Here is a 14,874-nt window from a genome sequence, read left to right as displayed (position 1 = left end):
AGCCTCCTACACCGCTGTTTCTGTTTCAGTTAATGACTGTGTTGCAACCTACATATAAAAATGATCTCCTGTTTGATATGATTGGTTAATCATACACCTGATTATGATCCTACAAAATACCTGGCTTTGTGCAAGTGTACCTAGAAGAATTGATGCTGTTTTTAAGGCAAAGGCTGGTCACACCAAATATTGATTTGATTTAGATTTATCTTCTGTTCATTCACTTTGCATTTTGCTAATTCATAAAAATAAACTATTAACACTTCTATTTTTGAAAGCATTCTTAAGGCCCCCATACATCAGCAATCGATTGTGGCAATTTTGCAATTTGCAATCGATTGTGTATACAAATCTGCAATGTATGGGCTTCACAGATCACAGATTGCAACCAAAAAAAGTGATTGGAATTGTTAAATCAGATAGTCCAACATGTTGGATTTCACAGATGGACTGGGGCTGTAGATTGCTAGTGTATGGAGACGATCAGCAGATTTGCAGAACGTTACTAGTAAAATGATGGGCCTTTCAAGATTGGCAGATCTGTGTTTGCTGAAAATGATCTTCAAATCACTGAAACAGATCTGTAATGTATGGGCGCAGATTGCTAGATTGGGAAATCCTAAGATCAAGCAATAAATCTTCAAATTGTTCAGTTGTGGTTTTTAGACTGCTGATGTATGGGGGCTTTTACTTTGCAGCAACTTTTGCACAGCATTGTGTGTGTGTGTGTGTGTGTGTGTGTGTGTGTGTGTGTGTGTGTGTGTGTGTGTATGTATGTATGTATATATATATATATATATATATAATACTGTGTGTGTGTAATGAATATATATATCACTCCAAACACTCGGCACTAACACCTAAACACACTTCAACAATGGTCGGTGCCCTCCTTCAGAGAAATAGAACATAGAATGAGGATTCAGGCAGCACTCGAACAGTTAAACCAAATAATGAAGACACGGATACACCGCAAGTCTGAGTCAACGTTTCAATTCCACTTTAAGAATTTTCATCAGGACATTATGTCCTGATGAAAATTCTTAAAGTGGAATTGAAACGTTGACTCAGACTTGCGGTGTATCCGTGTCTTCATTATTTGGTTTAACTGTTCGAATGCCTCCTGAATCCTCATTCTATGATATATCTATATCTATATATAAAAAATATCATACAAACTCGGCACTCACATGCTTTTCAAAGTGCAACTCCTTTAAACATAGGGAATGTTGGTTCCAAAATATTGCAATAATTTGTTAAGCTGGCCACCGCTTCACGGTCATTCCCATCTAGCCAGTCCCTACACTGATTCTCAGATACATGAACTTGATCTGCCATCTTGGGCTCAAGCTTGCATATATTTTAAACATGAAACTGGGTCCTGCCTTAAAGAGACAGGACCACACCCAGGGCTATCAGTTAATAAGCACCTGGAAAAAGAAAAAAGTTTGTCTTACATTTGAAAAACAGGGTGCCCTAGCAAGTGTGACCACAAAATTTAAATAAACGACAGGCTCAATCCACGGCACTCGACCATCTGGGGTGCCTTTGGTATGTGACCACACCATCTACATAAAAAATATCTTTGGATTGAGCCTGTCGTTTATTTAAATTTTGTGGTCACACTTGTTAGGGTACCCTGTTTTTCAAATGTAAGACAAACTTTTTTCTTTTTCCAGGTGCTTATTAACTGATAGCCCTGGGTGTGGTCCTGTCTCTTTAAGGCAGGACCCAGTTTCATGTTTAAAATATATGCAAGCTTGAGCCCAAGATGGCAGATCAAGTTCATGTATCTGAGAATCAGTGTAGGGACTGGCTAGATGGGAATGACCGTGAAGCGGTGGCCAGCTTAACAAATTATTGCAATATTTTGGAACCAACATTCCCTATGTTTAAAGGAGTTGCAGTTTGAAAAGCATGTGAGTGCCAAGTTTGTATGATATTTTTTATGTAGATGGTGTGGTCACATACCAAGGGCACCCCAGATGGTCGAGTGCCGTGGATTGAGCCTGTCGTATATCTATATATATATATATTATACTTAGTGGTTTTTCTGCCTTCTCCTTAGACCAGATAAATTCCTACCTTTTAATGTTGTAAACCAGTGATTTTCAAACTCTGTGCTCAGGACCCCACACAGGTCACGTTTTCCAGGTGTACTCATTACTCACTGATACATTTTGAAAGATCCACAGGTGGAGATAATTATTTCACTTGTGATTCTGTGAGGAGACCTGAAAACATGCACTGTTTGGTGTCCTGAGGACTGAATTGGTTTACAACACAGGTTCTCAAACTCGGTCAGAAAATATATATAAAAGAGAGTAGGTCATGTGTATTATGTTTTATTGTGTAGTTCTCTACACCCTGCCCACATTTTACATAAGAGGCATAGAGAGGTATTCAATATGAAACGTTAACTTCACTGTCGAAGTTAACGTTTCATATCGGAGTTTTTTTCTGCGTTAAGTCTGGTGCGCGCTCCCGCTTATCCCCGTATTCAATATAAAATTAACGAAAACGGGAAACTCCGAAGTTGGATTTACGTAAAGTTACGAATTTTTCCTTAAAATAATTGTAAGACCCCCTAAAGTTGTAAAAACATGGGGGAACACTATGGGTACCCCCGTTTTAGCCTTTAATTGAAAGTCGGGGATTTAAATAGGAGCAGCAGGTGTTTTTTTCCCGACATTGAAGAAGTGATGCAGAAGAGCACTTAGGTTATTTTTTTCGTTTGGGGTACATGAAAATGGGTACTAGCATATTTTGGTGTCCCTAAAGTAATTTTTTTAAAATTCTGCATTTGTGCACCTGCCGCTATAATTCTATTCTTCAAAACATCTGCCGCATACATGCAGAATAGCCCTGAACCTATTTCCCTATTGCTTAACAATTTTTCCCCATTTTTTTTTTTTTTTGCACCCCAATTTTTAAATTAATTTTTTGGTGTGTCCCTATTTTTTTTTTTTACTTTTTTTTACACAGTTCTTTTTTAAATGTCATTCTCAAGGGTGCAGTCTATTTTTTTTAAGCCTGCAGCCCTAAACCCCAATTCTGCATTTTTTTCGACGCCTATTCAATGGTGAAAACTTATCACCGTTTTTTATCAAAGACTTGTCAAAACTGCGATAAGTCTTTGAAATTGAATAGGGTGTAAAAGTAAAACCTGCGATAATGACGTCATAATTGCGAAATTAACGCAAAAACAATGTTATCGCACCCATACTGAATACCCCTGATAGTTGGTGGTAAAATTGGCAATATAATGATAGAGAATATAGAAAACAAAAATAATCATTTCTAAACACAAGTTAAGGCAAGCATTGATGTAGCATTGACTGGAAATATACATGGTATCACATTGACATATAATTGTAGACAGATACAAAGGGAGGTAGTTTCTAATGTGTGAGATCTTAAAATCCACAGTATTATAAAAGAGGTTTCCATTCCACTTATAGCAGTGCAATTTATCTCTTAACTGGAAAGTGGTCATCTCGTTGACAATTACAATGTTGACAAGCAGTATGGGGACATCGGAACGCAGACACCGTTATGTCAACAAGTACTTAAAGTATTTTATGCGCATCAGCAGTGCAACTGTAAACATGATGCTTTACCATCACATTTTTACAATAGTACTGTCGGCAGGCGTACAATGTTTCCAGTACCATTTCACACTCATTGACATCACACTGTCCCCATACTGCTAGTCTATATTGTGATCGTTGACAAGACGTATGTATTCCTTTTAACTGTATCCATCAGCCACATGCAGTGCATACAGTCATTTTGTGGACCAAACCAATTGTCATGAGAACACAAGCTATTAATGAACTAGTAATTTGTCAGGAGCAGAGCCACGGTCAGAGACAGAAATAACAACCGGCTCTGTGATTCCACTACTGCTCAGGCTAATTATGTTGTTATGGTTACCCTTACACCTTGCTGTTCATGAGTGAGCAGGTGTGCACGGAGTCATTAGTCAGGTTGGCCTGAACTAATTGATTTTTAGCTATTGGTTCCAGGTGGTTTTATAGAAGTTTGTGAGCGACATCTGCTTATTGACAGTTATGGCATTTTCCTGTCTGGCTATTCTGCCATTGTCCGTACTTTGCTCATTGTTGACCCTGATCGTTTTGACTATTCGGTTTGACATTTGCCCCAACCTCTGATGTCACTGGTTAGTTACAGTACCTCATCTGCCACCTGCCACCACCATTGCTTATTATTGTTATGTCTTTAAGTAGTCTGGTGATGAAGGAGGAGGCTTGACAACGTAGCAGCTACTCCACTCCTCTGCAGTGCATGGTGTTCAGACACAAATATCCTTTAGTCCAGCACCCTATAAACTACATGAATCTACTTTTGTCTGTACTGCCTTTAGCGGATATGTACAAATAGATTTGGAGTATACGTTATTACAGCAAGATTTACTTGGAATAAAGCATTTAGAAACCCCCTTAACTTGCTTACTGTCCCAGAAAGCTCATGAGGATGCCGCTTCTATTGCTTGGCGAATCTCCTATTCTCCACCTTGTCGAATGAGATGGATTCCATTGTCTCACAGCCAAGGGCAGGGGCTCCTGCACTTGACCCTTGGGTCCTCCATTATAGACAAGTATGGAAAAGACCCCTATGGAAATGTTACTTTGCCCCTGGTGCCTCTGTGCTTTTGTTAGTTTCTACAGACCTGTTGCAGCCCACAAAATGTTTCCTTCCAATTAATTGATGGGTTGCATTATCATAGATATTGGTCCATCCCCCAACCCTTCTGTCTCTGAAATGTGCAGGGGGTGCATACACTTCAAAGCAGAGGTTCCCAAATGCAGTCCTCAAGGCACCCCAACCGTTCAGATTTTAGAGATATCCATGGTTGAGCACAGGTGGGTAATTGAAATTGTTTGAGGTACTAATTACTGTAAGTCACTTGTGGTCTAGTATGGATATCCTAAAAACCTGGACTGTTAGGGTGCCTTGGTGGACCAAGTTTGGGAAACTCTGCTTTAAAGAATGAATCCATTTTCAAAAAGGTATCTTTCATTAAATACTATTATGCCTAAACATATGTATTTTGTAATGGAACATGGTACACTTCACCTCTGATGGGTGCTCCTTCCATGGCACTTGTTTTAACTTGGGTGATTTAATGCAAATTAAAGGGTTCATGGGGCACCACAATTCTTCTTAAAACGCTGGGCACAGCCATTGAGATGTGGCTCTAGACCACCTTCTCATACACACACTGGGACAAACAGAAGTTGGCAGGTATGTGTTGGCTCTACAGAAACAGAGATCAGCTGATACAAATGTTTAGTACCGCTATTGGATGGATTTATCATATTTTTTTGCCTTGTCCACTGAAAAACATTATGTTCACTGTCAGCTGCCCTTCCTCTACTATACTGCAATTTAATAAGATACAAAGCCAGACACAGCTGCCACTGGCATTCTCAGGAGCACTTAATAAAGGTATTTCTTGGCTTGCAATATTAAAACAAAAACAAAGGTACAGTCAGGTGCATAAATATTGGGACATTGACAGAATTTTCATATTTTGGCCTCTATTCACCAACACAATGGCTTTGGAATGAAACAAACAAGATGTGCTTTAACTGCAGACTTTCAGATTTAATTTGAGGGTAATTACATCCAAATCAGGTGAACGGTGTAGGAATTACAACGGTTTCTATATGTGCCTCCCACTTTTTAAGGGGCCAAAAGTAATGGGACTATCAACTCAAAAGCTATTTCATGGACAGGTGTGGGCTATTCCCTCGTTATTTCATTATCAATTAAGCAGGTAAAAGGTCTGGAGTTGATTCTAGGTGTGACATTTGCATTTGGAATCAGTTGCTGTCGACTCTCAATATGAGATCCAAAGAGTTGTCACCATCAGTGAAGCAAGCCATCATTAGGCTGAAAAAGCAAAACAAGCCCATCAGAGAAATAGCAAAAACATTAGGTGTGGCCAAATCAACTGTTTGGAACATTCTTAAAAAGAAAGAACGCACCAGAGAGCTCAGCAACACCAAAAGACCCGGCAGACCACGGAAAACAACTGTGGTGGATGACAGAAGAATTATTTCCCTGGTGAAGAAAAACCCCTTCACAACAGTTGGCCAAATCAAGAACACTCTCCAGGAGGTAGGTGTATATGTGTCAAAGTCAAGAGAATCAAGAAAATCAAGAGAAGACTTCACAAGAGTGAATATAGAGGGTTCACCACAAGATGTAAACCATTGGTGAGCCACAAAAACAGGAAGACCAGATTACAGTTTGCCAAACAACATCTTAAAAAGCCATTACAGTTCTGGAACACCATCCTATGGACAGGTGAGACAAAGATCAACTTGTACCAGCAGAATGAATTCTGAAGTGTTTCGGGCAATATTATATGCTCATATTCAGTCAAATGCTTCAGAACTCATTGGACGGCGCTTCACAGTGCAGATGGACAATGACCCGAAGCATACTGCAAAAGCAACCAAAGAGTTTTTTAAGGCTAAAAAGTGTAATGTTATGCAATGGCCAAGTCAATCCCCTGACCTGAATCCGATTGAGCATGCATTTCACTTGATGAAGAGAAAACTGAAGGGAAAATGCCCCAAGAACAAGCAGGAACTGAAGACATTTGCAGTAGAGGCCTGGCAGAGCATCACCAGGGATGAAACCCAGCGTCTGGTGATGTCTATGCGTTCCAGACTTCAGGCTGTAATTGCCTGCAAAGGATTTGCAACAAAGTATTAAAAAGTGAAAGTTAGATTTAGGATTGTTTAGTTTGTCCCATTACTTTTGGCCCCTTAAAAAGTGGGAGGCACATATAGAAACCGTTGTAATTCCTACACGCATTCACCTGATTTGGATGTAATTACCCTCAAATTAAATCTGAAAGTCTGCAGTTAAAGCACATCTTGTTTGTTTCATTTCAAAGCCATTGTGGTGGTGAATAGAGGCCAAAATATTAAAATTCTGTCAATGTCCCAATATTTATGCACCTGACTGTACATTTCTTTGGTTACTACTATGTTAGCACAGGTACTTATTTAAATTAATGAAGTAAACATAAATTGGTTCTTTAGCAGTAATTAATCTGAAAATGCGCTGCCACATTACTTAGGGCCCATTTATCAATAATCTCATTTGCAATGTGATCTGGGCGCGATATTAGCACCCAGATGTATTTATTAGCACACACAGTTACAGGGCTCCGATAGCCCGACACGGCGATGCGCTCAGATTGAAAAAGACTGCATCAGCAGGTTCTTTACTCCTGTGCATGCGCGGTCTGCTGACCGCACATATGCGCTGCGGACATTGCTCGGGAAGGTTCTCTCCCAAACATTATTGCAAAGTCTTGCCCATAGGCAACAGCAGCATGCCATCTTCAGAAGGCGCTAGCTGCATGAACCAAACTCCAGAATGTGATTCGACAGCATTGCATCCCTATGGGGGCTGTGGTTGCTGTCAGAAATGGAAGAACCGCAGCAGATATCGGTCTCTCCTTCATACATAGGGGTGATACTAAATATTTGCGGGTATCCCCCAAAAACTGATGTTTTCCAGGGAATTTGCGAAGATAAATTGGCCCCTTAATCTTCTAAAGGAAACTGGTGTACAGACATCAAACTGCTGCCATCTAGTGGCTAACATCAAGCCATACTTGTCTACTTTTGCAAAAAGCATTTCAGGGAGATTGTTAAAGCAACATCTATGAGCACGTGTTAAAGTAGATGTGTACTGCTACATCTGAGAGGTGTTCCATAAAGTTGATTTACAGCCAAATGTAAAGGAGTCCCAAAGCAGTCAGTAAGGTCTACTTGTTCATGAAAACAAACTACTTTCAGCAAGATTGGTTGACTCTTCAGGGAGCCAGGAGGAGATTGCTACTATATCAGGGAGTCTCCCTGACCATAAGGGAGAGTTGGCAACAATGCATCAAACATAACAGAGCGCTTTTGGAGATATTCTTATATTTCATTATTGCCCACCAGTATAATATAATGGGGTTTATGTACTAAGCCTTGTAGAGAGAGAAAGTACCAACCAATCAGCTCCTAGCTGCCACTTGACAGGCTGTTAGGAGCTGATTGGTTGGTACTCTTTCTCCGTGCACTTTATCTTTCTACAAAGCTTAGTCATACATACCGACTTTCTGGCAGCCCCTTCCGGGAGGGGGCTGCCAGGTCGGTCCAGCAGGGAGGGTGTGGGCGGCTGTAATGGGCAGAGTGGGGGCGTGTCCGCGTGTTTGCGTCATCGCGGCCCTGCCCCCCGCTTTATAATGCCGATATTACCGGCATTACAAAGCAGGGGGTCAGGGTTATGATGACGCAATTCAGTGGAAATCGCGTCGTCACCCGAACCGCCCACTTCTACGTGCGGTGTCTGGAGGTCGGCGGACAATGCGGGAGACTTGCCTCCTCTTGCGGGGTGTCGGGAGCGGCTCCCGATTTTCGGGGGGCTCCCGACAGTCCCAGGAGAGTAGTCAAGTATGAGATTAGTACATAACTCCAATATCTTTTAATATGTATTCTGCCAAAGATAGTCTGCACTAGGTGAAAGGGAAATCAATATCAAGGCCAGAGGTTACCATTTAGCAGGCAAATGAAATGCTTCTTGTATGTTTATGTAGGGTGCAATTTGTTATTCACCCACTATACCAATGATCTGTTATATGAAGTCAGCCACTGTGAGTAAGCCATGTGCAAGTGTGTTGTTCTGTAATGTTCTCCATGCTCTTGATTCTTCTTATCCCTTTTCTATTACTTTTTGTAGCTTGTGGAGTATTCTGTACAGTACATTCCTGTATTAATGCATTTGAAAAGTTCTCTCCTATTCCCTTCTCTGTTGCATTTATTAATTAGGAATTTCATACAGGCAGTGAGATCCCCCTGGTGATCTATGGATTTCACTGCATATTATTACTTGATTTCATACTATAGTATATTTTATTTTAGATGACGTTCCTCCATACTTCAAGACTGAACCGGTACGGAGTCAAGTCCATCTAGAGGGGAATCGTCTGGTCCTTACTTGCATGGCAGAGGGGAGCTGGCCTCTGGAGTTTAAATGGCTGCACGACCATAAAGAGCTCACCAAATTCTCACTGGAATACAGGTCTGTCTAAATAAAGTATACCAATATATAACATAATACAATGCAAGCCTAATATTTAGTACCAAAACTAAAATGAGCTTAGCAGAAATGGATCAAATCAAATAAGTGAGTAATTGATTATAGACAAAATATATACCGCACTACAATCATTTCGTTGCAAGGCTTATCCGCATGGAGTTATCTCCCTGGAACATGGTGATTAACAGCTAATAGCAAACACCATGTCTATAGATCAGGGCTCGACAAATTTTTGTAAAATCTAGGAGCCATCTTAAAAGTTTAGGAGCCAGACCATCGTCCATTACCAAAATATATGAAAGCTTGTATAGACCACCACACATGCCCTTTCAGTGCCCCTCAACCTAGTAGTAAGCCCCCTGTAATAGTGCCGCCAGTAGTAAGCCCCTTTTAATAGTGCCCCCAGTAGTAACCCCCCTTTTATAGAGCCCCCAGTAGTAAGCCCCTTGTAAAAGTGCCCCCAGTAGTAAGGTCCCTGTAATAGTGCCCCCTGTAATAGTGCCCCCAGTAGTAAACCCCCTGTAATAGTGCCCCCAGTAGTAAGGCTCCTGTAATAGTGCCCCCAGTAGTAAGGCTCCTGTAATAGTGCCCCCAGTAGTAAGCCCCTTGTAATAGTTCCCCCAGTAGTAAGCCCCCTGTAATAGTGCCCCCAGTAGTAAGCCCCTTGTAATAGTGCCCCCAGTAGTATGCCCCTCGTAATAGTGCGCCTAGTAGTAAGCCCCTAGTAAAAGTGCCCCCAGTAGTAAACCCCTGTAATAGTGCCCCCAGTAGTAAGCCCCCTGTAATAGTACCCCCAGTAGTAAGCCCCCTCTATACCCCAGTACTAAGCCCCCTCTAATGGTACCCCCAGTACTAAGCTCCCTCTAAGTGTGCCGCGCACACACAAAAAAAACCAACCCAGAATACTTACCTTAGGCCACGATCCTGCGTCCGCTGCCGTCCACCGCTCTTCAGAACTATGAGAGAGACGTCTCTCCCATAGTGCCCTTGGGGGGAGCCAGACGCCGGAGCTCGGGAGTGAGCTCCGGCTGCTGCTGCGGGGAGTCGGGTGCCAGCTGGTAAAATTTCACCGGGCGCCCGGCAAATGGAGCTTCCCTGTGGCGGCGTGGGGGGGCTTGGAAAACCCAGTCGCCAGGACTAAAATCTTAGTCGCCATGGTGATCAGGATTTGTTGAGCCCTGCTATAGATGATGACATTGTTAATAGCATACATCCCAACATTACCCTCTCCAGGAGGGACACAATACTGTGGTCCAGGACTTCCTGGAGGCATGTAATAGCAACAATAAATCAATCCTTATGGTAAGTGATATTAGACGCTGCCTATATAAAAATACATCCCAGAGCTAGATATGAAAACTGGGGCACCAAAAAAAGTTGTAACCATACCAACTAATCGGAAATTTGATTTGCTAGAAAAACCTGATTGGCTGATATAGTTTTTGTAGCATTTTTGGAGATTTACATAGGCATACATTTTGATAGTTGTAATCTACTGTATTTTAAAGAAGAGAACAGATTCATTCGGTGAGTGAATAGTCCACCGTGCACTGTAGTGATTAGTAGGACAGCCCTGATTGAGGGCTCTGCCCTGTCAAACTGATCTGGAAATTTGGGCGTGATGTCTTGTTCACTCCTGCATAGCAGCGCAGCGGTGATTGGGTGTTCAGGAGGGGGTATGGTTTTTTCTTTGTTGTCTTTTTAAAGTATGGTGTTTTGAATAGTATTAAGTATGCCCTGATGTAATTTTTAATCATTTATGACCAATTATAATATATCGAATTATCTTATAGTAGTTTATTTTGTTTAGAGTCTTAAGTTGCTAAATGCCTTTTATAGGAGCTTGTCAGATATTATGTATGCCCTGTGTGTCTCTTTGAAACATACATTGTTACATAGACGTTATTATATTTGTAATTGACCCCATATTTGTAATGGCTTTGTAATGGCATTCTCTGAGGAAGTGCGTGGTTCAAAAAACTCACACATGCCTCAGCAAATTACAAGTATTAATGCTAACGTCTGTCACCTTCTTATTACCATACATTGCTGGGTGACAAGTTGAATTATATCGACTTTCCAGGGGAAAAAGCGACCAGTGTTTTTTTTTTAATATAAAATGTTTTGTGTTTTCCGTGTGTTGCATGTTCACCTCATTTAATCAAGGCTAGTTCTGAACGTACAGTAATTGCTAAGGTCTAGGAAACTCTGCTACATTGAATGTTGATGCTAAGAGGTAATGATATACTTAATGCTGTAAATTGGGCAATATTATTGCCTGCAAACATATTTTAAGACCAATATGAACATCTTCAGAGGCACCACCTATATTAATCAGTATTACACCTATTCTAGCAAAAAGCCGTTGTACTCGTACCTTTTAAATACTGAAGTTCACCCCACCCAGGTGGGAAACACAAAACAAGTGAATGTTTTTGAAATGATAATGTAAAACTGTCTTCGGTATCACTCTGGATCTCCTTTTGTCTAATTACTCCTGCTGTTGGTGTCTTTCTCTTACTCCATGCTAGCATCACCATAGCCACTTTACTAAGGGGAATATCATTAGGTTTAGCATTCATCATCGCTATTCGCAAGCATTCAGGAGCAGCAGTCTCCTCCGGCTGTGCAAATTTTGACCTTGGCTGAGGAGCACACGGCTCCTCCCCCTGTAAGTAGGGATGGCCACGCCTACTTACATTAGGCCACTCCCCCAAAAAAGCCATGCTTGGCACAGCTCTCTATGGTCCTGCCAACTTTAAATATATGTCCCATATACTCATATTGTAAGAAATTTATCATGGTTACATGGCCATATTAAATGGAATAAACTAAGAGAGACTGCAGTCATATTGGATGATACACACTGACAGAGACAACAGCCATGTTGTATGGAATACACTGATAGAGGGAGTGCAAGCCGCAGGGCTGCCATCAGAAATTGTGTGGCCTGGGGACTGACAAAATAGGCAGAACTGCCCCCCACCCCCCACCAATCAAAGTGGTCGGTTGCAACACGACCCTGACTCCTCCTCTTGCTAGCTGTGGGCTTTAGTGTAATGAGCACAGTTCCTGCCCGTAATAGATATGGCATTGTAGCTCTGCATTCATTCACTGAACTACAGATAAGTTATCCTAGTGGTAAGCGCTTAAGCTAGGTACACACTAAGCGTCTTGCAAACGATGCAATGTCGTCAACGATTTCCCCTAAACTTCCGGGCAAACGATCTAGTGTATACACACTGTGCAATCTAACAAACGACCAAACGATATATATCTTGCACCGTTTGGTGGTTACATAGTCAGCTATATAACGTTGTAACCATATTGCCTGATCGTCCACTAGTGCGCGCGCACTGCATGATCTGAGGGAAATCGTTAACAAGATTGACAGATCTTTCTGCATGTACAAAAGATCTGTAGATGCGACGAACGATGCCGCGGGAGCGCGCATAGTGTGTACACACTTGACGAGTTCAACTATTTGTCATTCTGATGCGTCGGAATTGGCCAAATCATTCAAAGTATTCAGATAATTTTTTTTTTTTTTTTTACAAAGGGATGTATTTCTCCTTATCTAGACCTATGCAGTTTTAATTGAGATTTAGACACTGTCTGGTCAGTATTAAGGTCCCCTGTCACATGTACAGTGAATATATCTCTGATTTATTTTTTTCCCAAGTATATAACCACTACATAATGGGGTAAGATGCAATCAGGAAGTCAGGGAGATTGCTACTATTTCAGGGAGTCTCGATCATCAGGGAGAGTTGGCAAGTATGGCGTGCTGTATTGTAGTATATATAGACAGGATCTCCATAATGTGCTTAATTATTATGAATATGTTACATTAAACTGCATTCCCAAGACTATTGTGTATTCAATATAGTGCATTATCAATCAAGTACATTATCATGCATGCACAATCACTATTTATGATAGATAGGGAGCAGCTCTGAGACCTGCTGGTTCGGGGGGCGGGGTGGGGCTGTTGACGTATTTGCAAATTGCAAATATTGCATCTCTGAGCCCTGCCCCCTTCTCGCGGACCTGCAAATTCCCCATTAAATCTCCACGTCCTGCCGACTTCACTAGGAAGTGGGCAGGATGCGGGAGATCTGCCTACACTTCCGGGGGGTGCGGGGGTCTACCCGAAAAATCGTGAGCCTCTCGGGACTTCTGGGAGCGTAGGCAAATATGCTGTAGTTAGATAGATAAAGATGCCCAGGCCATGCACTCTCTAGATGGCTAAGCCTCTGGTGGCTGGTCACACCCGTTAAGCATGGGCCCCAACCACTGCATATCCTCGGGAAGGCCCTATATGCCCAGTCCTACACTGCATGAAGTCATTGAGGCACAATGAGTTAAAAAATGCAACTATTACATATATTGTATGACATTAGTCATGCTGGGAATAAAAACAGGCAGCATGTAACCATTGTATTTATGCTGTATACAGTGAAATTTCACAGACAGCAGTTCAATTAGAATGAGATGCCATGGATCACAGTAAGATTTCACAGCTATCAGAGTGACTCAGCCATTATATTCTACAAAACGCAGACACTGAAATCCTGATATTAGTATGTGTATGTTAATCTATATGAATAGTATAACAATGTTGTGTTTGCCTGTTTGTTCCAAGTTGGCGCAAAAACTACTAAACTGATTCTTGTGAAAACTGCATCATTTTGTAATGGAAACTCCTAGAAATAACCTGCAATGTGTTTCATCTCAATCCGTCAGGTTAAAGCTGAGAAATAACAAACACAAAATTCACTGACATTATCAATGCAAGAGACACCATGCGCATAGCTGGTAAGGGGTGGGGGGAGAGGTGCACAGGGCCCGCGTTAACTTGTACAGGAGAGGCTACATAGCAGTCTGTGCACAGGGCACACAGTGGCTTTAGTGTGAGCGGTGGTCGAAGGCGCTGAGCCACACTGCTGGTCACATGGCCACACCCGTAACAGGGTCTTTATGCAAAGCAATACAACTACAACACCTCAAATAAAAAATATGTTGGCAGAAGCGATTTAATCATCGGCAAAGCTAGTGTGTATATATAAAATGTGTAATATGTGTGTGTGTGTATATATATATATATATATATATATATATATATATATATATACACACAGCAATTGCGGCAGGCACTCCATAGGGCTAAATATGCAATTTGTGCCTGGTGCCTTCCTCAGTTATCCTTCCCAATATTGGAAAAGGAAAAATCTATAGATATATAGATAGATATAGATGAGGAGGATGAAACAATGGCTCCTAAACTACAGCCTATTAGGGGTATTCAATATGGAGCAAAAACTCAGTTTTTGCAATGTTTTCGCACCAATGACGTCATTTTCGGAGGTTTTGGTTTTACACCGTATTCAATTTCAAAGACTTTTCGTAGGTTCGACAAGTCTTTGGAAAAAAACGGGGATAACTTTTCACCACTGTATAGGTGGTGAAAAAAAGTGCAGAATTGGGGTTTAGGGGTGCAGGCTTAAAAAAAATAGCCTGCACCCCTGGGAATGACATTTTAAAAATAACTGTGTCAAAAAAAGTAAAAAAAAAAAAATAGGGACACCCCAAAAAATTGGGGTGAAAAAAAAAAATTGGGAAAAAAGTGTTTAAAAATAGGGAAATAGGTTCAGGGCTATTCTGCAAGTATGCGGCAGGTGTTTTCTAGAATAGGCTATTAGCGGCAGGTGCATAGTTTTTAAAACTTACTTTAATTAT

General features: G+C 41.3%; 1 protein-coding gene across 2 annotated transcripts in view; it reads left to right on the top strand.

Annotated features, from left to right (window-relative positions):
- The window catches only part of SDK2 (sidekick cell adhesion molecule 2), a 764,937-nt gene that overhangs the window by 264,378 nt on the left and 485,685 nt on the right, over positions 1–14,874 (top strand). For both annotated transcript variants that reach the window (XM_088474541.1, XM_088474538.1), the window contains exon 2: positions 8,958–9,117. In XM_088474541.1, the coding sequence (XP_088330667.1) occupies positions 8,958–9,117 (160 nt within the window). The remainder of the gene's footprint in view (positions 1–8,957; positions 9,118–14,874) is intronic.

This window comes from Taudactylus pleione, unplaced genomic scaffold (assembly GCF_031769625.1).
Source record: "Taudactylus pleione unplaced genomic scaffold, aTauple2 ptg000016l, whole genome shotgun sequence".
Taxonomy (NCBI): domain Eukaryota; kingdom Metazoa; phylum Chordata; class Amphibia; order Anura; family Myobatrachidae; genus Taudactylus; species Taudactylus pleione.
Note: the sequence above shows the minus strand (reverse complement) of the source record. Positions and strands in the feature narration are given on the sequence as shown.